Below are 24,137 nucleotides of genomic sequence, written 5' to 3' on the forward strand. Positions count from 1 at the left end.
GGCATGGGGAGATGCTAGCAGAGTTGTTTAATGGCTGCCCAGCTTGCATTCTGCTTGACAGTTAATGCTGGAACACTGGTGAGATGAGCCATCTATTCCATTCCATTTCAATTGAAAAAGATTGTCACAGTCAGAAAAACATAATGAAGAGGAGTCAAAATAGCAGATAAAACCTCTACATCAGATACACACATATATATGTATATATATATCTCTGATCGGCTTATATGTGTTCATTAGGATACAGTGAAGGAGAATCCAGTGAAGTAATTGTTGTTGACACATAAAGTGACTTTATTTCCCCATGGTCGTGGTGCTGGCTCGTCATGGTCAATAATCTGTCTGGACACATAATTGGGTCTGTTACCAGCCAATCATCCTACAGGCAGATCAATGGGAGGTGCTGTGAGTTTATATATTTTCTTGTATTGATGTATTAAGACGGTAGGTTGGTGAATCATAATACTAATAAACAAATACATTCTAAAAGCTTTAACAAGAGCAAGGTATTGTGTTTCATTTGAAAACAGCATCACATTTTGTAAAAGCAGAATATTTCAGGTCCTCCTGATAGGGATTGGGGATTGCAATTATTTCCCAGGAACGAGGAATTCCCATGAATATGGGAATGAATATTCCCTGCTGATTTAATTTATTTCTAATCTTAATTTTGTTCAGAAAAAAGTGGCATCATTTTATTAAAACATTAATAAGTATTCTATAATATTATTCAATTTGTTGTCTTTGTTAAATATATCCTTTTGCATGACATACTCATGTCCCTTGTCATAACGGTTATTTTGGACTTTGTGTTTTTCATCTCATTGCTGTGAGGAATCATCTGTAAAGACAGACAGATGTTACTAGTTGGCCCTTTGTCCCATTCGGCACAGACATCCTTCCTTTCCATTGGTCCCCTGGAGTGCTGCAGGCTCCCTAATAGGCCTGGTGCGAGGGTGTGTGGAATGGGACCGCACAGGGTGATGGGTAATGGAGTCATTAATAACGCAGACCTCCCTTAAGATGCTCAGATGTTCGTTAGGCAGAGCCACAAGGGAACCAGCGAAAAGGATGGAATTTGATTTAAATCCAAAAATGCAAAGTAAGCTTTTGAAGATGATAATGTTTATGCTGCCAAGGGCCCATTTTGCCACTTAATCAAATTAATTGATCCACACACATACTGTATGCACACGCACACATGCATGCATAAACACACACACACACACACACACACACACACACACACACACACACACACGCACACGCACGCATAAACACACACACACGCACGCACACACACACACACACACACACACACACACACACACACACACACACACACACACACACACACACACACACACACACACACACACACACACACACACACACACACACACACACACACACACACACACAGCATTTTTCATACAGTTTTAATATTTCCATCACATGTGCAACACCAAAAAAAAACGAGGTCTGCCAAATACAGAACTCCATATTTGTACAATAACATTTGAATAACAGACAAGATAATTGTCCTTTTGCTGAAGCAGGAGATGGTGGTTAATTTCCTGTAAACTGAGTACGAACAATTCTCAATCAAAAGATCAAAACATTAAAGTTTCATACAAAAGTGCATCTCAGGTTCAATGAATGCAAAAACATTTACATAACAGAATGATTTATATTGGTGTATTATAATGCCACATTGGCTTCCAGCTTGAGCAGAGAGCAGAGCAATGGGATACCGCAGGAAACAGGGAAGAAAGAGGAGGAGTTGGGAGTTCTCAAGGAGAGCCCAGGACATAAGTTTAAGCACATCCCCCAGAGAGACCTAATACATGTAGTCTCCCCCACGACCCCAAATCAAAATGGATTTATTCCCCATTGCAAAAAAAATGTAATACAAAGAGCTAAGAAAAATGACATAATTTTTCCAGTAATCTCCAGGCTTGAACGAGCAGTAAACATTAATAACAGAAACGTACAGGTTTGAGTCAGTGGGCTGGAGATTTCCCATGATGCTCTAGGAGACACAGGGGGGTTGACAATGTCTATGTTACCGTGCCAACCAGAGTAGCTAGCTGGCCTTTTCAAATCTGTGTCACTGCTTTTGCATATATCAGAACCCTGTCCTGTTTTTCTCCATTTTTTTCTTTTTTTTTCTTTGTCTCATTTGAACTTGTCCATGTGCAGTTAGGCAGGCGGACCAGATTAAATGCACAACTTAGTCCTCAGCTGGTCAACTGGAATGGCAGCCATGTTGGAATGAGACCTGTGATGTCATGTCAGGCTCTGCTGGTGATCAAGCATCCTGCTACACCCTTCTGTCATAAGTGACCAGGTCAGGATAGTGTCACATACAGGAAATGTGCGCTGATGAAAAGGGACCTTACTGACCATACCACAACTTCATGTTCCCTATATAATAATACCCCACATTGGCACCCTGTTTCGCCAACATATTGTGGATGAGTTCCACATCTTCTTGTTGACAGTGGCATTCTCTGTTTAGCTTTTTTTCTCTCTTTATTTTTTGGAGACAACCGGTTCTGAACTGTACATTAGCAAATACTGTACTGTATAAGACTACAATTTAGCTGGAGTTATTAAGCAACACATGAAGAAGTACTTCTATTTACAAAGATAGTTGTCCAGTTTTGGTGACATGACGACCAGACAAAGAGATACGTTTTTCTGTCTTTTTTTCACACCTCTGTCTTTCATCTGTCCTTTTCTTTTTGTTTGACATGGTCCTTCCTGATGTGAAGTGAATCCAAAGTTCAGTGCAAAAGAGACAGTGGGCTATTGCACTGACGGTGGTTGGAGGACTGACTGGGTCAGACATGATTCTCCTCCTCGCCGTATGGTTCTCCTCTGCTCCTCAGGCCAAGTGATGATCTGCCTGGTTAGCTGCTGTGCTGAGTCAGCGTGTGGTTCTGGACAGGAGGAAGAACAGAGAGGGAGAGAGAGAGAAAGGAATGAAACGACTGAATCAAGATCAAATTCAACACAAGGACATTCCATTTCATTCAACATTTACTCCGTTTAGAAAGTTTGAATTTGAACACTGAATATCTTCTCATTAATATTAAGGCATATTCCTAATACCAAATAATGAATTCCCATTGGTTTTTCAGAGGGTTAGTGATTGACATAACGTAGTGTTGTAAGTGGTGAATGTCAGGATGTGGGTGTATGTCCAATCAACCCGAGCAGCAGTAAATGGTTATGTGGAGCCATATGTTCTGGTCCTCCAAGGGATTAAACATGGTTAAGTCCTCTCCTGACACACTGACACGCCACCACGGAGCTGACAACATCTCCCTCCCTACAACATCTCAATCCCCAACCATCAATACCAACATCAGATCAATGGCTGTGGCCACGGAAACAACAGTTACCATGTAATATCTGTGATGGAATATATTAACACACACACAGGGTTGGGGAGTATAAGAGATTACATGTAAGGGATCCATTAAATTACCAGCAAAAATATTGTAATCAGATTACAGATTCTTTTGAAAAACTAGATGATTACTTTGAGGATTACTTTTGTAAATATCACTTTTCAGTAGTGCTCAATGCATGCCATTCCACAACAAAATCATGAACAACAGAGTAGGGCTGGCTAATAAATTCTTAATTTGACTAGTTTCATTGAAACTAGTTTTATTGAAACTCGTCAGTCAATAAAATGCAAATTAATTATTTAAAAATCATACAATGTGATTTTCTGGATTTTTGTTGTAGATTCCGTCTCTCACAGTTGAAGTGTACCTATGATAAAAATTACTACATGCTTTGTAAGTAGTTAAACCTGCAAAATCGGCAGTGTATCAAATACTTGTTCTCCCCACTGTATGTATGTATGTATGTATGTATGTATGTATGTATGTATGTATGCATGTATGTATGTATGTATGTATGTATGTATATATATAAATCAAATCAAATCAAATCAAATTTTATTTGTCACATACACAGGGTTAGCAGATGTTAATGCGAGTGTAGCGAAATGCTTGTGCTTCTAGTTCCAACAATGCAGTAATAACCAACAAGTAATCTAACTAACAATTCCAAAACTACTGTCTTGTACACAGTGTAAGGGGATAAAAAATTTGTACATAAGGATATATGAATGAGTGATGGTACAGAGCAGCATAGGCAAGATACAGTAGATGGTATCGAGTACAGTATATACATATGAGATGTGTATGTAAACAAAGTGGCATAGTTAAAGTGGCTAGTTATACATGTATTACATAAGGATACAGTCGATGATATAGAGTACAGTATATACGTATGCATATGAGATGAATAATGTAGGGTAAGTAACAGTATATAAGGTAGCATTGTTTAAAGTGGCTAGTGATATATTTACATCATTTCCCATCAATTCCCATTATTAAAGTGGCTGGAGTTGAGTCAGTGTCAGTGTGTTGGCAGCAGCCACTCAATGTTAGTGGTGGCTGTTTAACAGTCTGATGGCCTTGAGATAGAAGCTGTTTTTCAGTCTCTCGGTCCCAGCTTTGATGCACCTGTACTGACCTCGCCTTCTGGATGATAGCGGGGTGAACAGGCAGTGGCTCCGGTGGTTGATGTCCTTGATGATCTTTATGGCCTTCCTGTGACATCGGGTGGTGTAGGTGTCCTGGAGGGCAGGTAGTTTGCCCCCGGTGATGCGTTGTGCAGACCTCACTACCCTCTGGAGAGCCTTACGGTTGTGCGCAGAGCAGTTGCCGTACCAGGCGGTGATACAGCCCGTCAGGATGCTCTCGATTGTGCATCTGTAGAAGTTTGTGAGTGCTTTTGGTGACAAGCAGAATTTCTTCAGCCTCCTGAGGTTGAAGAGACGCTGCTGCGCCTTCTTCACAATGCTGTCTGTGTGAGTGGACCAATTCAGTTTGTCTGTGATGTGTATGCCGAGGAACTTAAAACTTGCTACCCTCTCCACTACTGTTCCATCAATGTGGATAGGGGGGTGTTCCCTCTGCTGTTTCCTGAAGTCCACAATCATCTCCTTAGTTTTGTTGACGTTGAGTGTGAGGTTATTTTCCTGACACCACACTCCGAGGGCCCTCACCTCCTCCCTGTAGGCCGTCTCGTCGTTGTTGGTAATCAAGCCTACCACTGTTGTGTCGTCCGCAAACTTGATGATTGAGTTGGAGTTGAGTTGGAGGCGTGCGTGGCCACGCAGTCGTGGGTGAACAGGCAGTACAGGAGAGGGCTCAGAACGCACCCTTGTGGGGCCCCAGTGTTGAGGATCAGCGGGGAGGAGATGTTGTTGCCTACCCTCACCACCTGGGGGCGGCCCGTCAGGAAGTCCAGTACCCAGTTGCACAGGGCGGGGTCGAGACCCAGGGTCTCGAGCTTGATGACGAGCTTGGAGGGTACTATGGTGTTGAATGCTGAGCTGTAGTCAATGAACAGCATTCTCACATAGGTATTCCTCTTGTCCAGATGGGTTAGGGCAGTGTGCAGTGTGGTTGAGATTGCATCGTCTGTGGACCTATTTGGGCGGTAAGCAAATTGGAGTGGGTTTAGGGTGTCAGGTAGGGTGGAGGTGATATGATCCTTGACTAGTCTCTCAAAGCACTTCATGATGACGGAAGTGAGTGCTACGGGGCGGTAGTCGTTTAGCTCAGTTACCTTAGCTTTCTTGGGAACAGGAACAATGGTGGCCCTCTTGAAGCATGTGGGAACAGCAGACTGGTATAGGGATTGATTGAATATGTCCTGGCTGGATTTCTTCCTGTAGTCCGTGATTGACTGTAGACCCTGCCACATGCCTCTTGTGTCTGAGCCGTTGAATTGAGATTCTACTTTGTCTCTGTACTGACGCTTAGCTTGTTTGATAGCCTTGCGGAGGGAATAGCTGCACTGTTTGTATTCGGTCATGTTACCAGACACCTTGCCCTGATTAAAAGCAGTGGTTCGCGCTTTCAGTTTCACGCGAATGCTGCCATCAATCCACGTTTTCTGGTTAGGGAATGTTTTAATCGTTGCTATGGGAACGACATCTTCAGCGCACGTTCTAATGAACTCGCACACCGAATCAGCGTATTCGTCAATGTTGTTGTCTGACGCAATACGAAACATGTCCCAGTCCACGTGATGGAAGCAGTCTTGGAGTGTGGAGTCAGCTTGGTCGGACCAGCGTTGGACAGACCTCAGCGTGGGAGCCTCTTGTTTTAGTTTCTGTCTGTAGGCAGGGGTCAACAAAATGGAGTCGTGGTCAGCTTTTCCGAAAGGGGGGGCAGGGCCTTATATGCGTCGCTGAAGTTAGAGTAACAATGATCCAAGGTCTTTCCACCCCTGGTTGCGCAATCGATATGCTGATAAAATTTAGGGAGTCTTGTTTTCAGATTAGCCTTGTTAAAATCCCCAGCTACAATGAATGCAGCCTCCGGATAAATGGTTTCCAGTTTGCAAAGAGTCAAATAAAGTTCATTCAGAGCCATCGATGTGTCTGCTTGGGGGGGATATATACGGCTGTGATTATAATCGAAGAGAATTCTCTTGGTAGATAATGCGGTCTACATTTGATTGTGAGGAATTCTAAATCAGATGAACAGAAGGATTTGAGTTCCTGTATGTTTCTTTCATCACACCATGTCACGTTAGCCATAAGGCATACGCCCCCGCCCCTGTTCTTACCAGAAAGATGTTTGTTTCTGTCTGCGCGATGCGTGGAGAAACCCGTTGGCTGCACCGCCTCGGATAGCGTCTCTCCAGTGAGCCACGTTTCCGTGAAGCAAAGAACGTTACAGTCTCTGATGTCCCTCTGGAATGCTACCCTTGCTTGGATTTCATCAACCTTGTTGTCAAGAGACTGGACATTGGCAAGAAGAATGCTAGGGAGTGGTGCACAGTGTGCCCGTCTCCGGAGTCTGACCAGAAGACCGCCTCGTTTCCCTCTTTTTCTGAGTCGTTTTTTTGGGTCGCTGCATGGGATCCGCTCCGTTGTCCTGTTTGTAAGGCAGAACACAGGATCCGCGTCGTGAAAAACATATTATTGGTCGTACTGATGGTGAGTTGACGCTGATCTTATATTCAGTAGTTCTTCTCGTCTGTATGTAATGAAACCTAAGATGACCTGGGGTACTAATGTAAGAAATAACACGTAAAAAAACAAAAAACTACATAGTTTCCTAGGAACGCGAAGCGAGGCGGCCATCTCTGTCGGCGCCGGAAGATATATATATATATATATGGAGGAATCCATTGATTGTTGAAGAATATAACTTATACATGCCGCGTGTGCTTAGTTCAACTGTCATACTCTCTGAGAACCTTGTTAAGCTTGTTTTACTCCAATGTTTGTAAACATTGTACATATAAACAAACACTGTACAGCCTCATAACATGGTTTAAACATTTTTTTTCGTCATGGATGGTCAGTCCTTGCATCAATAGCTCCGTCTATTAATCTGAGAGTGGTTACATTTCTCCAAGCCCATCCCTCAGCTTTTTACCAAAACAGAGACGGGGCATCCGTTTTGTTAATGTTTCATCTGTGGATTTGCCCTTTAAACAGCTGGATATTATCAAGATATCAAAGTGTCACCAATAGGCCTATAGCAAATCCAGCATATGGCATTCATTTTTCACATGTAAATATCACTTTTCAGTAGTGGTCAAAGCATGCCATTCCATGAGCGCAGCATTTATTTTTCAACTCGAATCAATGAGCCCAATCAGTCCTCCATGACAACAAAATCATCAACAACAGAGTAGGGCTGGCTCATAAATTCTTAACTTGGCTAATCTATACTTCCATATTTCCAAGTCCTATTCCTGAAGATCAATGGGTATAACATTTATTGGAATGACTAATTCTGATAGACTTTGGTTTTTAATGTAAAGATATAACCAGCAAAAAAAAAGAAACGTCCTCTCACTGTCAACTGTGTTTATTTTCAGCAAACTTAATTAACATGTGCAAATATTTGTATGAACATAACAAGATTCAACAACTGAGACAAACTGAACAAGTTCCGCAGACATGTGACTAACAGAAATTGAATAATGTGTCCCTGAACAAAGGGGGGGTCAAAATCAAAAATCAAAAGTAACAGTCAGTATCTGTTGTGGCCACCAGCTGCATTACGTACTGCAGTTTATCTCCTCCTCGTGGACTGCACCAGATTTTCCAGTTCTTGCTGTGAGATGTTACCCCACTCTTCCACCAAGGCACCTGCAAGTTCCCAGACATTTCTGGGGGGATTTCGCCCTAGCCCTCACCCTCCCATCCAACAGGTCCCAGACGTACTCAATGGGATTGAGATCTGGGCTCTTCCCTGGTCATGACAGGACACTGACATTCCTGTCTTGCAGGAAATCACACACAGAACGAGCAGTATGGCTGGTGGCATTGTCATGCTGGAGGGTCATGTCAGGATGAGCCTGCAGGAAGGGTACCACATGAGGGAGGAGGATGTCTTCCCTGAAACGCACAGCTTTGAGATTGCCTGCAATGAAAAGTTCAGTCCGATGATGCTGTGACACACCACCCCAGACCATGACAGACCCTCCACCTCCAAATCGATCCCGCTCCAGAGTACAGGCCTCGGTGTAACACTCATTCCTTCGACAATAAATGTGAATCCAACTATCGCCCCTGGTGAGACAAAACCACGACTTGTCAGTGAAGAGCACTTTTTGCCAGTCCTGTCTGGTTCAGCGACGGTGGGTTTGTGTCCATAGGCAACGTTGTTGCAGGTGATGTCTAGTGATGACCTGCCTTACAACAGGCCTATAAGCCCTCAGTCCAGCCTCTCTCAGCCTATTGCGAACAGTCTGAGCCCTGATGGAGGGATTGTGCATTCCTAGTGTAACTCGGGCAGTTGTTGTTGCCATCCTGTACCTGTCCCGCAGCTGTGATGTTCGGATGTACCGATCCTGTGCAGGTGTTGTTGCACGTGGTCTGCCACCGTGAAGACGATCAGCTGTCCATTCTGTCTCTCTGTTGCGCTGTCTTTAGGCGTCTCACAGTATGGACATTGCAATTTATTGCCCTGGCCACATCTGCAGCCCTCATGCTTCCTTGCAGCATGCCTAAGGCACGTTCACACAGTTGAGCAGGGACCCTGGCCATCTTTCTTTTGGTGTTTTTCAGAGTCAGTCGAAAGGCCTCTTTAGTGTCCTAAGTTGCCTCCCGTCTGTAAGCTGTTAGTGTCTTAACGACCGATCCACAGGGGCATGTTCATTAATTGTTTATAGTTCATTAAACATGGGAAACAGTGTTTAAACCTTTACAATGAAAATCTGTGAAGTTATTTGGATTTTTAACTAATTATCTTTGAAAGACACGGTCCTGAAAAAGGGACGTTTCTTTTTTTGCTGAGTTTAATTTAATTGTGTTATTATATGTAGTAGAAAGCGATGGGTTAGAAGAAGTCTTCATAACCAACCCATAAAGTAACATTTAACATCAATATATGGCCAGCTATTTAAACTTTAACATTGGTTTATTCTGCAATAGATGTCGATCAATTGGTAACATACATTTCTGTCTTCTTCTAATGCCGCCTAAGCTGAAAGTAATCTAAAAGTAACGGAATGTAATCAGATTACGTTACTGAGTTTGGGTCATCCCAAAATTACGTTACTGATTACAATTTTGGACAGGACAGTTTTGGACTAGTAACTGTAACAGATTACATTTAGAAAGTAACCTATGCAACCCTGCACACACACACAAACACTCACACACACACAAGTGGGGTGTGGTGCAGTGAGGGAGAGTGGTTGTAGTGGGGGCAGCTGCGCCAGCTAGGTTCTTTAAAGGAGGGAGTGTGTGTGTGTGTGTGTGTGTGTGTGTGTGGACCAGGGGGTGTGTAACTGGTGTCCCTGGTGGGCCAAATCCAGGTCATCTTTTGAAGTGACTGCTAATCCCTTTAATGCAAACCACATGCCCCACTTGCTGCGCTCTGTTAAAAACATGGCCTTGGACTCGCTACACTTCCACGGACTAGGCACACCTGTCAAACACTCATCAGTACGCTGATTACACACACAAAGAAGAACAGTGACATACAGTTCAAACACACCCTCACACATAAGCAAACTCCTACTCCGGATAGGTTTGAATTCTCTTTGAATAAACAACATGGAAAGACCCTGAACCACAAAAGGTTGTGACTCCTTCAGCGAGCCTGAGCCATAAAGGTGAGTTTACTAATGCACTGACTGCAGTCACCTTCAGTCTTATCAACATAGCAGAATCCCTAAGGCAGGCTAGGCCACGTCCATTTGTCCCCTCCCTTCCATCCCCTCCCTCTTTACCGTTTCAAGTGCCTCCATATAAAGCATTTAAACACCTCGACAGCTTTCCTTTCAGCCGGGGCGATTACTTTCCGACAGGTGGGGTAATAAGCTGTTTGACGGGGGCAGGAGGGAGTTTGACCCCTAGAAGGGTTAGCCTCGGCTTGCCTGGGGCCCCATCTGGGCCCCCGCACTTCATTTTAAAGAGCCGGTCCCGGCTTCTCTTCTCTCCTCTGCTTCCCTCTCCTCTCTCTCTCTTTCCTCTCTTCTCTCGATGAAATAAAGCTCCTTTAAGTGAGTCTGGGAGGAGACTCCCCACGGGACGCCCCCCCCCCCACCTCCCATCCCCCCGGTGAAGACATCCGTGGCATTGCCGGGGAGGGACAGGAGCACGGCAACCTTATTAATGAATGCGGCCCATTACCCGTCAGCCTGGCTCCTCGGTGACTCCCAGAAGCCCCTGCAGTACGTGACTTCAAATGGCAGGATATTGACACGGAGCGAGCAAAGCGGCCGGGAGAGTGTGTGTGTGCTTTTTTCTATGTGTGTTAGAGAGAGAGAGAGGGAGAGAGAGTGTGCCTGCGTGTGTGTGTGTTTGTGTACTGTATGTGTACTGTGTGTGTGTGTGTGCGTGTGTGTTTGTGTGTATGTGTATGTGTGTGTGTCTGGACCCCAAAGGAATGTAGCTCCTTGGATATAATGTAGGGCTCGTAACAGCTATTAGAGGGGAAAATAACCCCCCTGGGGAGTACCCCCCCTCCATCTCCACCACCCTACCCCTTGCACATCCCAGCTTTGTCTGACACACACTGCATTCTACCTTTTCCTTAAACATGCCAGTAGTTTTCTCACTGAGGGCTTTTTCAAGGACGGTGCTAAACGACTTCAGTGGCCGTGGCAGCCATGCAGGCTGGAGGGAAATAGAAAGACAAGAAAGAAAGAATGAAAGAGATTAAAAAAAAGGTAAAAGGAAAATGATACCTTTACCTCTGTGGATATTGAACTCCACAGAGTGGAAGATAGATACTGTTCTGTATATCAGTGGAGAAAGGGGGAGGGAGAGAGTGATAGAGGGAGAGAAAATAAGAACTCATCATTCAATTTCGACTCTATCATTTTATGAAATTCTTGAAGGCCAATGTGTGCAACCATTCACACAGTGAAATAGAGCAAATACACTGCCTCAGCTCCTAGCCTCAGCCCACCAATGTCACCTAAATCAATCATGTCAATTCATAACAGATTGACTGACCCCTTACCACCAATCTCCTTGCTACCCCATCTTCTTTCTTCCTAACCCCCAATCTCACACTCACTTACCCCGCATCACCCCCTATCTTATCCTCAATCTCCCCCTCTCTTAGCCACACTCTCCCTTACCCCCCATGGTTCTTCTTCCCGACCACCCGCTGGGCTACATACAACACGCTGCTATACTGGTAACTGCAGGTCCCAGTTACCAGCAAAGCCCAGGTAAAACCCTTAACAGTCAATTCTCCACTAAATAAAGTTTTGCTCTGATCAATAATGAGCATCCATCTCTCTCCCGAATAAAGCCTGTGACTGGGAAGGCTCTTCTTCCCCCTCTCTCTGCTCCATCGATTGGCTCTCTGCCACCGTTAACCCTCCAACCGCCTTCTTTCATCAGATTACATCATATTGCTGGAACGCCCTCGGGGGGTGAGAGGGAATGGAGGGAGGGAGGGAGAATGCCCGGCAGGGGTCCTGTGTACCTATGAAAACCCATGCAAATGTCTTAAAGAATTTAACAGAGAAGGAGGAGAGGAAGAGAGATAGAGAGAGGGAGGAGAGAGACAGGGAAAGTGCATGCAGGCTGGGGAGTTGATTTATTAACTAATCATTCTTTATGTAGTTTCCAATTCCTCTGGTCTCCATCAATAGCACCGGTCTGGGCTCCAGTGTAGCAAGGCAACAGAGGTGTACCTGTTACATCAGCCCTGCAGAGGAAAAAGCCAAACAGATCAGCTGCCATTTTAAACCTCTCGTTTACTCTAGGTCATGTCCCCTGCTCAGGCATTGCATGCATCAACCAATGGTTGCACGCCACATTATCGACTGTGTAATCGACTGACAGATTGCTATAACATATGATGAGGTTAGCTGATACTTAAAATACCTATCTAGGAGTTGTAAGATCTGGCATGCGTCAGTCCCTAATCTACAAACTAGGCAAAACTATAGCAGGACTAAAAACTCAACTCATTCTTTCTGGTTCTGGAATGTCTACTACAACCCAGAGCTGTGACTTTATAGAGTGTTCAGAAAGCTGATGGAATGAACAATAATTACTCTCTAAGCTTGGGTCTCGGGAGACCCCTCAAACTGGGGGAAAGTCGAGGAGACATTATATTATACAAGCGTAATGCCAGGCAACAGAGAGCACAGTCCAGGCCAGGTGAATAACATCAGATTCTCATTAGGCCTCAAAGAGACATAATTGAAATGGTAAACATTTGTTGACACGTTGTATGCGCACCAATTCACAACAATGATTGAATAGTTTGCTAAAGGACAATTCAGGGAGTTGTCAGGTAATTTTCAACTGACATTGAAAGACAGAAAAATGACAAAACAATCTATTTTATTTTGAATGCATGTCTGCAATGGAAACTTTCTTCAAACTCATATATTCATATCAACAAGAACTGAAAGTGATTCCAGCACTAACTCCCCTTACTTCTGCTACCTGATTCCATCCAAGACCCTGCACAATTGTTTTTATTGTCATACAGCTCACAGTCCTAGCAACGGCTATCCCCCCATGCCTAAGCAGTAGTTGTTACTCCCCACGTCTAAGCAGTAGTGGCTATCCCCCCATGTCTAAACAGTAGTGGCAATGCCCACCATGTCAAAACAGTACTGGCTATCCACCCATGTCTAAAGAGTAGTGGCTATCCCCCCATGTCTAAACAGTAGTGGCTATCCCCCCATGTCTAAACAGTAGTGGCTATCCCCCCATGCCTAAACAGTAGTGGCTATCCACCAATGTCTAAAGAGTAGTGGCTATCCCCCCATGTCTAAACAGTAGTGGCTATCCCTCTATGTCTAAACAGTAGTGGCTATTTCCCCATGACTAAACAGTAGTGGCTATCCCCAATGTCAAACAGTAGTGGCTATCCCCCCATGTCTAAACAGTAGTGGCTATCCCTCTATCTCTAAACAGTAGTGGCTATTTCCCCATGACTAAACAGTAGTGGCAATCCCCAATGTCAAACAGTAGTGGCTATCCCCCCATGTCTAAACAGTAGTGGCCAAGCCCCCCATGTCTAAACAGTAGTGGCTATCCCCCTATGTCTAAACAGTAGTGGATATGCCGCCCATGTCTAAACAGTAGTGGCTATCCCCCCCATGTCTAAACAGTAGTGACTATGCCCCCATGTCAAAACAGTAGTGGCTATGACCACCATGTCTATAAAGTAGTGGCTATGACCACCATGTCTATAAAGTAGTGGCTATGACCACCATGTCTAAACAGTAGTGGCTATGACCACCATGTCAAACAGTAGTGGCTATCCCCCCATGTCAAACAGTAGTGGCTATCCCCCCATGTCAAACAGTAGCGGCTATCCCCCTATGTCTAAACAGTTGTGGCATCCCCTCCATGTCTAAACAGTAGTGGTTATCCCCCCCATGTCTAAACAGTAGTGGCTATCGCCCCATGTCTAAACAGTAGTGGCTATGCCCCCCATGTCGAAACAGTAGTGGCTATGACCACCATGTCTAAACAGTAGTGGCTATCCCCCCATGTCTAAACAGTAGTGGCTATCCCCCCCATGTCTAAACAGTAGTGGCAATCCCCCCATGTCTAAACAGTAGTGGCTATGCCCCCCATGTCTAAACAGTAGTGGCTATCCCCCCATGTCTAAACAGTAGTGGCAATCCCCAATGTCAAACAGTAGTGGCTATCCCCCCCATGTCTAAACAGTAGTGGCTATGCCCCCCATGTCTAAACAGTAGTGGCTATGCCCCCCATGTCTAAACAGTAGTGGCTATGCCCCCCATGTCTAAACAGTAGTGGCTATGGCCACCATGTCTAAACATTAGTGGCTATCCCTCCCATGTCTAAACAATAGTGGCTATGCCCCCCATGTCTAAACAGTAGTGGCTATGACCACCATGTCTAAACAGTAGTGGCTATGCACCCCATGTCTAAACAGTAGTGGCTATGACCACCATGTCTAAACAGTAGTGGCTATGCCCCCCGTGTCTAAACAGGAGTGGCTGTGCCCCCCATGTCTAAACAGTAGTGGCTATGCCCCCCATGTCTAAACAGTAGTGGCTATGACCACCATGTCTAAACAGTAGTGGCTATGACCACCATGTCTAAACAGTAGTGGCTATGCCCCCCGTGTCTAAACAGGAGTGGCTATGCCCCCCATGTCTAAACAGTAGTGGCTATGACCACCATGTCTAAACAGGAGTGGCTATGCCCCCCATGTCTAAACAGTAGTGGCTATGACCACCATGTCTAAACAGTAGTGGCTATGCCCCCCATGTCTAAACAGTAGTGGCTATGCCCCCCATGACTAAACAGTAGTGGCTATGACCACCATTTCTAAACAGTAGTGGCTATGACCACCATGTCTAAACAGTAGTGGCTATCCACCAATGTCTAAAGAGTAGTGGCTATCCCCCCATGTCTAAACAGTAGTGGCTATCCCTCTATGTCTAAACAGTAGTGGCTATTTCCCCATGACTAAACAGTAGTGGCTATCCCCAATGTCAAACAGTAGTGGCTATCCCCCCATGTCTAAACAGTAGTGGCTATCCCTCTATCTCTAAACAGTAGTGGCTATTTCCCCATGACTAAACAGTAGTGGCAATCCCCAATGTCAAACAGTAGTGGCTATCCCCCCATGTCTAAACAGTAGTGGCCAAGCCCCCCATGTCTAAACAGTAGTGGCTATCCCCCTATGTCTAAACAGTAGTGGATATGCCGCCCATGTCTAAACAGTAGTGGCTATCCCCCCCATGTCTAAACAGTAGTGACTATGCCCCCATGTCAAAACAGTAGTGGCTATGACCACCATGTCTATAAAGTAGTGGCTATGACCACCATGTCTATAAAGTAGTGGCTATGACCACCATGTCTAAACAGTAGTGGCTATGACCACCATGTCAAACAGTATGTGCTATCCCCCCATGTCAAACAGTAGTGGCTATCCCCCCATGTCAAACAGTAGCGGCTATCCCCCTATGTCTAAACAGTTGTGGCATCCCCTCCATGTCTAAACAGTAGTGGTTATCCCCCCCATGTCTAAACAGTAGTGGCTATCGCCCCATGTCTAAACAGTAGTGGCTATGCCCCCCATGTCGAAACAGTAGTGGCTATGACCACCATGTCTAAACAGTAGTGGCTATCCCCCCATGTCTAAACAGTAGTGGCTATCCCCCCCATGTCTAAACAGTAGTGGCAATCCCCCCATGTCTAAACAGTAGTGGCTATGCCCCCCATGTCTAAACAGTAGTGGCTATCCCCCCATGTCTAAACAGTAGTGGCAATCCCCAATGTCAAACAGTAGTGGCTATCCCCCCCATGTCTAAACAGTAGTGGCTATGCCCCCCATGTCTAAACAGTAGTGGCTATGCCCCCCATGTCTAAACAGTAGTGGCTATGCCCCCCATGTCTAAACAGTAGTGGGTATGGCCACCATGTCTAAACATTAGTGGCTATCCCTCCCATGTCTAAACAATAGTGGCTATGCCCCCCATGTCTAAACAGTAGTGGCTATGACCACCATGTCTAAACAGTAGTGGCTATGCCCCCCATGTCTAAACAGTAGTGGCTATGACCACCATGTCTAAACAGTAGTGGCTATGCCCCCCGTGTCTAAACAGGAGTGGCTGTGCCCCCCATGTCTAAACAGTAGTGGCTATGCCCCCCATGTCTAAACAGTAGTGGCTATGACCACCATGTCTAAACAGTAGTGGCTATGACCACCATGTCTAAACAGTAGTGGCTATGCCCCCCGTGTCTAAACAGGAGTGGCTATGCCCCCCATGTCTAAACAGTAGTGGCTATGACCACCATGTCTAAACAGGAGTGGCTATGCCCCCCATGTCTAAACAGTAGTGGCTATGACCACCATGTCTAAACAGTAGTGGCTATGCCCCCCATGTCTAAACAGTAGTGGCTATGCCCCCCATGACTAAACAGTAGTGGCTATGACCACCATTTCTAAACAGTAGTGGCTATGACCACCATGTCTAAACAGTAGTGGCTATCCACCAATGTCTAAAGAGTAGTGGCTATCCCCCCATGTCTAAACAGTAGTGGCTATCCCTCTATGTCTAAACAGTAGTGGCTATTTCCCCATGACTAAACAGTAGTGGCTATCCCCAATGTCAAACAGTAGTGGCTATCCCCCCATGTCTAAACAGTAGTGGCTATCCCTCTATCTCTAAACAGTAGTGGCTATTTCCCCATGACTAAACAGTAGTGGCAATCCCCAATGTCAAACAGTAGTGGCTATCCCCCCATGTCTAAACAGTAGTGGCCAAGCCCCCCATGTCTAAACAGTAGTGGCTATCCCCCTATGTCTAAACAGTAGTGGATATGCCGCCCATGTCTAAACAGTAGTGGCTATCCCCCCCATGTCTAAACAGTAGTGACTATGCCCCCATGTCAAAACAGTAGTGGCTATGACCACCATGTCTATAAAGTAGTGGCTATGACCACCATGTCTATAAAGTAGTGGCTATGACCACCATGTCTAAACAGTAGTGGCTATGACCACCATGTCAAACAGTAGTGGCTATCCCCCCATGTCAAACAGTAGTGGCTATCCCCCCATGTCAAACAGTAGCGGCTATCCCCCTATGTCTAAACAGTTGTGGCATCCCCTCCATGTCTAAACAGTAGTGGTTATCCCCCCCATGTCTAAACAGTAGTGGCTATCGCCCCATGTCTAAACAGTAGTGGCTATGCCCCCCATGTCGAAACAGTAGTGGCTATGACCACCATGTCTAAACAGTAGTGGCTATCCCCCCATGTCTAAACAGTAGTGGCTATCCCCCCCATGTCTAAACAGTAGTGGCAATCCCCCCATGTCTAAACAGTAGTGGCTATGCCCCCCATGTCTAAACAGTAGTGGCTATCCCCCCATGTCTAAACAGTAGTGGCAATCCCCAATGTCAAACAGTAGTGGCTATCCCCCCCATGTCTAAACAGTAGTGGCTATGCCCCCCATGTCTAAACAGTAGTGGCTATGCCCCCCATGTCTAAACAGTAGTGGCTATGCCCCCCATGTCTAAACAGTAGTGGCTATGGCCACCATGTCTAAACATTAGTGGCTATCCCTCCCATGTCTAAACAATAGTGGCTATGCCCCCCATGTCTAAACAGTAGTGGCTATGACCACCATGTCTAAACAGTAGTGGCTATGCCCCCCATGTCTAAACAGTAGTGGCTATGACCACCATGTCTAAACAGTAGTGGCTATGCCCCCCGTGTCTAAACAGGAGTGGCTGTGCCCCCCATGTCTAAACAGTAGTGGTTATGCCCCCCATGTCTAAACAGTAGTGGCTATGACCACCATGTCTAAACAGTAGTGGCTATGCCCCCCGTGTCTAAACAGGAGTGGCTATGCCCCCCATGTCTAAACAGTAGTGGCTATGACCACCATGTCTAAACAGGAGTGGCTATGCCCCCCATGTCTAAACAGTAGTGGCTATGACCACCATGTCTAAACAGTAGTGGCTATGCCCCCCATGTCTAAACAGTAGTGGCTATGCCCCCCATGACTAAACAGTAGTGGCTATGACCACCATTTCTAAACAGTAGTGGCTATGACCACCATGTCTAAACAGTAGTGGCTATGACCACCATGTCTAAACAGTAGTGGCTATGCCCACCATGTCTAAACAGTAGTGGCCAAGCCCCCCATGTCTAAACAGTAGTGGCTATCCCCCCATGTCTAAACAGTAGTGGCTATCCCCCCATGTCTAAACAGTAGTGGCTATGCCCCCCGTGTCTACACAGTAGTGGCTATGCCCCCCATGTCTAAACAGTAGTGGCTATGCCCCCCATATCTACTGAGTGTGTGCTAAAACTACCTCTCTGCTCGTAGCGGACATAAGTCTGCTGACATACAGTAGCTGGATCTGGAGCACAGGGAGCAAGCGGAGCGCCAAACCACAGAGATCCAGCCACAGCACACTGCTAGTCATCAGTCAGATGTTTAATTAATGCATAAGAGCAGAGCACGCTGCTGCTCAGATACGCTGAGCAAAGAACTCACAGGCCTCAGAACAGATCACAGGTTAAACTGGAACATTGGGCTGCTTTAAGAGACACATATGGGTCATGCTGTATCCGAACTACTAACACAAAGCACTGGACAAATGCTATTTCATTCCACAAAGCTCTAAATAGCAATTTTTTTCTATGGTGTTTTCACCAGATACTGTAAAAAGACTGATCATACCTAACCTATATACGTGAAGTTCACCCCTATGACCAGACCGAGAAGGCCAATGCAGTCCTAGTGCTACATTCCCTGGGTTCTGTCTGAGCAGTGATTGCGGGTTTAATTGAACCCAGGCCAGTATTGACTCAGTCCCCCTTTGCTTGCATTGATCTCCATTCCATACTGTTGGCACAACCACTAGGGGTGCAATCTCTTCCTGTTTGGCTTATGAAGAATACAATCAAATAAATAAATACAACTAATAAAACTAGCAGCTGTCACTCTCCATAGTCAACACTAATTGACTGTATTAGTATATACTGTATTCTATTCTACTGTATTTTAGTCAATGCCACTCTGACATTGCTCAATCTAACATTTATATTTTTCTTAATTCCATTTTTAGATTTGTGTGTATTATTGTGAATTGTTTTTAGATGCTACTGCAGTGTTGGAGCTCGGAGCACAAGCATTTTGCTACACCCGCAATAACATCTGATAAATATGTGTATGCGACCAATAAAATTTGATTTGATTTATTTGGGCGTAGGGAGGGCTGACCTTGTCGCTGTTTGGCCACCACCGCTATGGTCTCCTTGGTAACCAACCGCTTTGTTTGAAGTGAGGTGTCTGGGGACACGTGGACATTCAGTACAGCTCTGGGGCTAGCGTGGAGTGGGGAGACTTTGGTGTGTGTCTTATTGTGTCTAGCCTCTGGCATGTGGTTATGTGGATAATAGCCATGTAATAAATGAGTAATAGCTGGAATAGTCTGGCTGGATAGAAAAAAGAGCCATCATTTATCACACCATGATCCGTTTCACCTGTCTTGTGCTTGTCTCCACCCCCCACCAGGTGTCTCACATTTTTCTCCATTATCCCCTGTGTATTTATACCTGCGTTTTCTGTTTGTCTGTTAGGCAGTTCGTCAAGACTCGTCAAGTCATCCCAGCGTCTTTTACGTGTGTTACCTTCTCTCTAGTTCTGTTTACTAGTCTTCCAGGTTCTGACCTTTATGTCTACCCTGAGCCTGCCTGCCGTTCTGTCCCTTGATGACTCTGCCTTGGATTACAAACCTCTGCATGCCCTCAATCCAGTAGACTCAGACCAGCTCTTCCTGCAAGGAGCCACCATTGGAAGACACGAGGAGCTACTTCAGAACCTTATGGAGGGACTCCATACCTTGGAAGAACTCCTTGACCATACAGTTGAAGTGACCCCAAGCATACTTCCAAAGTTGTGGCAAAATGGCTTAAGGACAACAAAGTCAAGGTATTGGAGTGGCCATCACAAAGACCTTACCTCAATCCCATAGAACATTTTTGGGCAGAACTGAAAAAACGTATGCGAGCAAGGAGCAACGAGGCCAAGGAGGAATGGGCCAAAAATCACCCAACTTATTGTGGGAAGCTTGTGGAAGGCTACTTGAAACGTTTGACCCAGGTTAAACAATTTCAAGGCAATGCTACCAAATACTAATTGTGTGTATGTAAACTTCTGACCCACTGCGAATGTGATGAAAGAAAGAAAAGCTGAAATAAATCACTCTACTATTATTCTGACATTTCACATTCTTAAAATAAAGTGGTGATCCTAACTGACCTAAGACAAGGAAGTGTTACTAGGATTAAATGTCAGGAATTGTGAAAAACTGGGTTTAAATGTATTTGGCTAAGGTGTATGTAAACTTCCGACTTTAACTCTATGTTCAACTCATTACTAGAGCAAGCCACAATGGAAACCTCCTGGATCCTGGAACCAGCCGTGAGTTTCTCAGCCAGTTCTCGCTCATCTTTGATCCACAGCCCTCTTCATTTCCTTTGGATTGGTCAAAAATAGAGTATCTTAGAACACTGATATCTGGAAGGGTGCTCGATTGGGCTACAGGGATGTGGGATCAACAATCCGCTGTTTGCCCTAGTCTGGAGATTTCATGGAGAATGTAAGGAAGGTGTTTTATTCCCATGTGTCTGGGAGAGAGGCGGCTGAGAAGCTACTTCATCTAGACTCCCGCAGTGTGGCAGACTACGCGGTTGACTTTCGTACGCTGGCCGCCGAGAGAGCCTGGAACCCGGAGTCCCTGTTCAACACCTAACCTTCATGGATCATTGGAGGAAATCAAAAAGGAATTCACTGCCCGGGAGTTACCCAGGGACCACAACTCCTTCATAGCCTTGACTATATTGATTGATGGGCGCCTCCGGGAACGCAGGAGGGAGAGAAGGTCTGTTCTCAGCCACACACGCTTGTCCACGGTTTCACCCTCGCCTCCGAAGAACCCCGGAAGTCCCCGACGCCTGCATTCCCAAGAAAGCCCGAGACCCCTCGGGGATCATCTGGGACTAGCGGCTCATCTCCTCCTGAACCCATGCAACAGAGCAGGGCTCGAATGTCTCCTAATGAACATTTACGCAGGCTGAGCGCCAACAGTTGCCTGTAGTGTGGTACAACAGGACATTCAGGACATATCCACCTGTCCAGTAAAATATCAGGCTCATCAGTAGGTACGGGAACGCTGGTGGGCCATACAGGGAGTCTCCAAACTCCCATTACTCACACTCCACTGCACGCTATCCTGCTGTGGGCTGACTGGTCAGAATCTCTCCGGGTGCTCATTGACTCTGGGGCTGACGAGAGCTTCATGGACGCTTCCCTGGTATCTGAGCTGGGTATCTCTACTCAACTCCTCTCTATTCCCATGGACGCCAGTGCTTTGGACTGATGCTCCGTTGACAGGGTCACTCATAGTACGGTTCCCGTTAACCAGCGAGTGTCAGGTAATCACAATGATCCCATACAGTTTCTACTAATTTGATCTCCTCATACACCTGTGGCTTTGGGATTTTCATGGCTCCAGAGGAAAAAAAACCTGATTGACTGAGCTACTCCTTCTATCCTGGATTGGAGCCCATTCTGCAATGCACATTACCTTAAGGCAGCGCAGCTTGCCCTGGGACGTCGTTCTGTGGGCTTGTGAAAAGCCTTGGATCTCTCCGCGGTTCGCGCAGAGTACCAGGACCTCCGGGAGGTTTTCAACAAGGCTCGCGCCACATCCCTTCCTCCGCATCAACCCTACGATTGTGCTACTGACCTCCGGCCGGACACCTGTCTGACCCGGACACCAAGACCATGGTGGTATACATTGAGGACTCTTTAACTGCTGGGACCATGCATCCTTCATCCTCCCCTGCCGGTGCAGGGTTTTGTGAAAAAGAAGGACAAAACCCTGCACCTCTGTATCAACTACTGGGGCCTCAATGACATCACTGTAAAAAAGTGTTACCCGATTCCACTCCTCTCCTCGGCTTTTGAGTGCCCCCAGGGGGCGACCATTTTTTGGAAGTTGGACTTTCGGAACGCCTACCACCTGGTTTGGATACGGGAAGGAGACGAGTGGAAGACAGCCTTCAACATGGCTAGAGGAGACTACGAGTACCTAGTTATGCCGTTTGGTCTGAACAACGCTCCTGCAGTGTTCCAGGCTCTGGTCAACAATGTGCTCCGTGACATGTTGAACCGGTTTGTGTTTGTCTACCTCGACAACATCCCTGTCTTTTCCCGGTCAGCTCAAGAGCATGTTCTCCAAGTCCGACAAGTCCTTCAGCGCTTCCTGGAGAACCAGTTGTTTGTTAAAGCAGATAAATGTAAATTCCATTGTACTACTGTCTCCTTCTGGGATACGTCATCACTGCAGGGAACATTCAGATGGATCCTGACAGATGAGAGCGGTGGTGAATTGGCCCCAACCCACATTCAGAGTGCAGCTGCAACGTTTCCTGGGATTTGCTCATTTCCACTGCAGCTTTATTCAACTCCACAACACCCTGGCCTCCCCCTCTTCACTCACCTCTCCCAAGGTTCCGTTCATGTGGTCCCCTGCTGCTGACTGGGTGTTTCTGGATCTGAAGCACCGTTTCAGCACTTCCACCATCCTGATCCATCTGGACCCATCCCGTCAGTTCGTGGTGGAGGTTGACGCCTCGGACATTGGAGTGGGGGCCGTCTTGTCCCAGCGTTCTGCCAAGACCAAAAGCTGCATCCCTGCGCTTTCTTCTACCATCATCTCGATTCTGCTGAGAGGACCTATGATGTGGGAAATCGGGAACTTCTGGCGGTCAAGATGGTGCTGGATGAGTGTAGGCACTGGCTTGAAGGGGCGGAACATCCATTCTTAGTGTGGACCGACCATAAGAATTTGGAATATCTCTAGGCACGCTCATTGGCCTCTTAAAAAAAATAAAATGTATTTCACCTTTATTGAATCAGGTAGGCCAGTTGAGAACAAGTTCTCATTTACAACTGCGACCTGGCAAGATAAAGCAAAGCAGTGCAACAACAACACATGGAATAAACAAACGTACAGTCAATAACACAATAGAAAAAATATATACAGTGTGTGCAAATGGCGTGAGGAGGTAAGGCAATAAATAGGCCATAATAATTACAATTTAGCAAATTAACATTGGAGTGATAGATGTGCAGATGATGATGTGCAAGTAGAAATACTGGTGTTCGAATGAGCAAAAAAGTAAATAAAAACAATTTGGGGATGAGGTAGGTAGATAGGATGGGCTATTTACAGACTGGCGGTGTAAAGCTGCAGCTATTGGTTAGCTCCTCAGATAGCTGATGTTTAAAGTTAGTGAGGGACATATAAGTCTCCAACTTGAGCAATTTTTGCAATTCGTTCCAGTCATTGGCAGCAGAGAACTGGAAGTATAGACAGCCAAACTTGGTGTTGGCTTTAGGGATGACCAGTGAGATTTACCTGCTGGAGCGCGTGCTACGGGTGGGTGTTGTTATCATGACCAGTGAGCTGAGATAAGGCAGAGCTTTACCTAGAAAATACTTATAGATGGCGACAAATACTGTATGTAGCAAGGGCCAGCCGACGAGAGCATACAGGTCGCAGTGGTGGGTGGTATATGGGGCTTTGGTGACAAAACAGATGGCACTGTGATAGACTGCATCCAGTTTGCTGATTAGAGTGTTGGAGGCTATTTTGTAAATGACATCGCCGAAGTCGAGGATCAGTAGGATAGTCAGTTTTACGAGGGTATGTTTGGCAGCGTGAGTGAAGGAGGCTTTGTTGCGAAATAGGAAGCTGATTCTAGATTTTATTTTCTAAGTCAGAACCGTCCAGAGTAATGATGCTAGTCGGGCGGGCGGGTGCGGGCAGCGATCCGTTGAAAAGCATGCATTTAGTTTTACTAGCATTTAAGAGCAGTTGGAGGCCACAGAAGGAGAGTTGTATGGCACTGGAGCTCGTTTGGAGGTTTGTTAACACAGTCTCTAAAGAAGGGTCAGATGTATACAGAATGGTATCGTCTGCGTAGAGGTGGATCAGGGAATCACCCGCAGCAAGAGCGACATCGTTGATATATACAGAGAAAAGAGTCGGCCCGAGAATTGAACCCTGTGGTACCCCTA

General features: G+C 45.8%; 1 protein-coding gene across 6 annotated transcripts in view; it reads right to left on the bottom strand.

Moving 5' to 3' along the window:
* Positions 1–1,422: 1,422 nt before the first annotated feature.
* LOC110530414 (zinc finger protein 521) overlaps positions 1,423–24,137 on the bottom strand; it is a 184,633-nt gene continuing 161,918 nt past the window's right edge. For all 6 annotated transcript variants that reach the window (XM_036986053.1, XM_021613442.2, XM_021613444.2 and 3 more), the window contains one exon: positions 1,423–2,945. In XM_036986053.1, coding sequence (XP_036841948.1) covers positions 2,916–2,945 — 30 coding nt within the window. In that variant the 3' untranslated portion in view covers positions 1,423–2,915. The remainder of the gene's footprint in view (positions 2,946–24,137) is intronic.

This window comes from Oncorhynchus mykiss, chromosome 8, assembly GCF_013265735.2.
Source record: "Oncorhynchus mykiss isolate Arlee chromosome 8, USDA_OmykA_1.1, whole genome shotgun sequence".
Classification (NCBI taxonomy): Eukaryota; Metazoa; Chordata; class Actinopteri; order Salmoniformes; family Salmonidae; genus Oncorhynchus; species Oncorhynchus mykiss.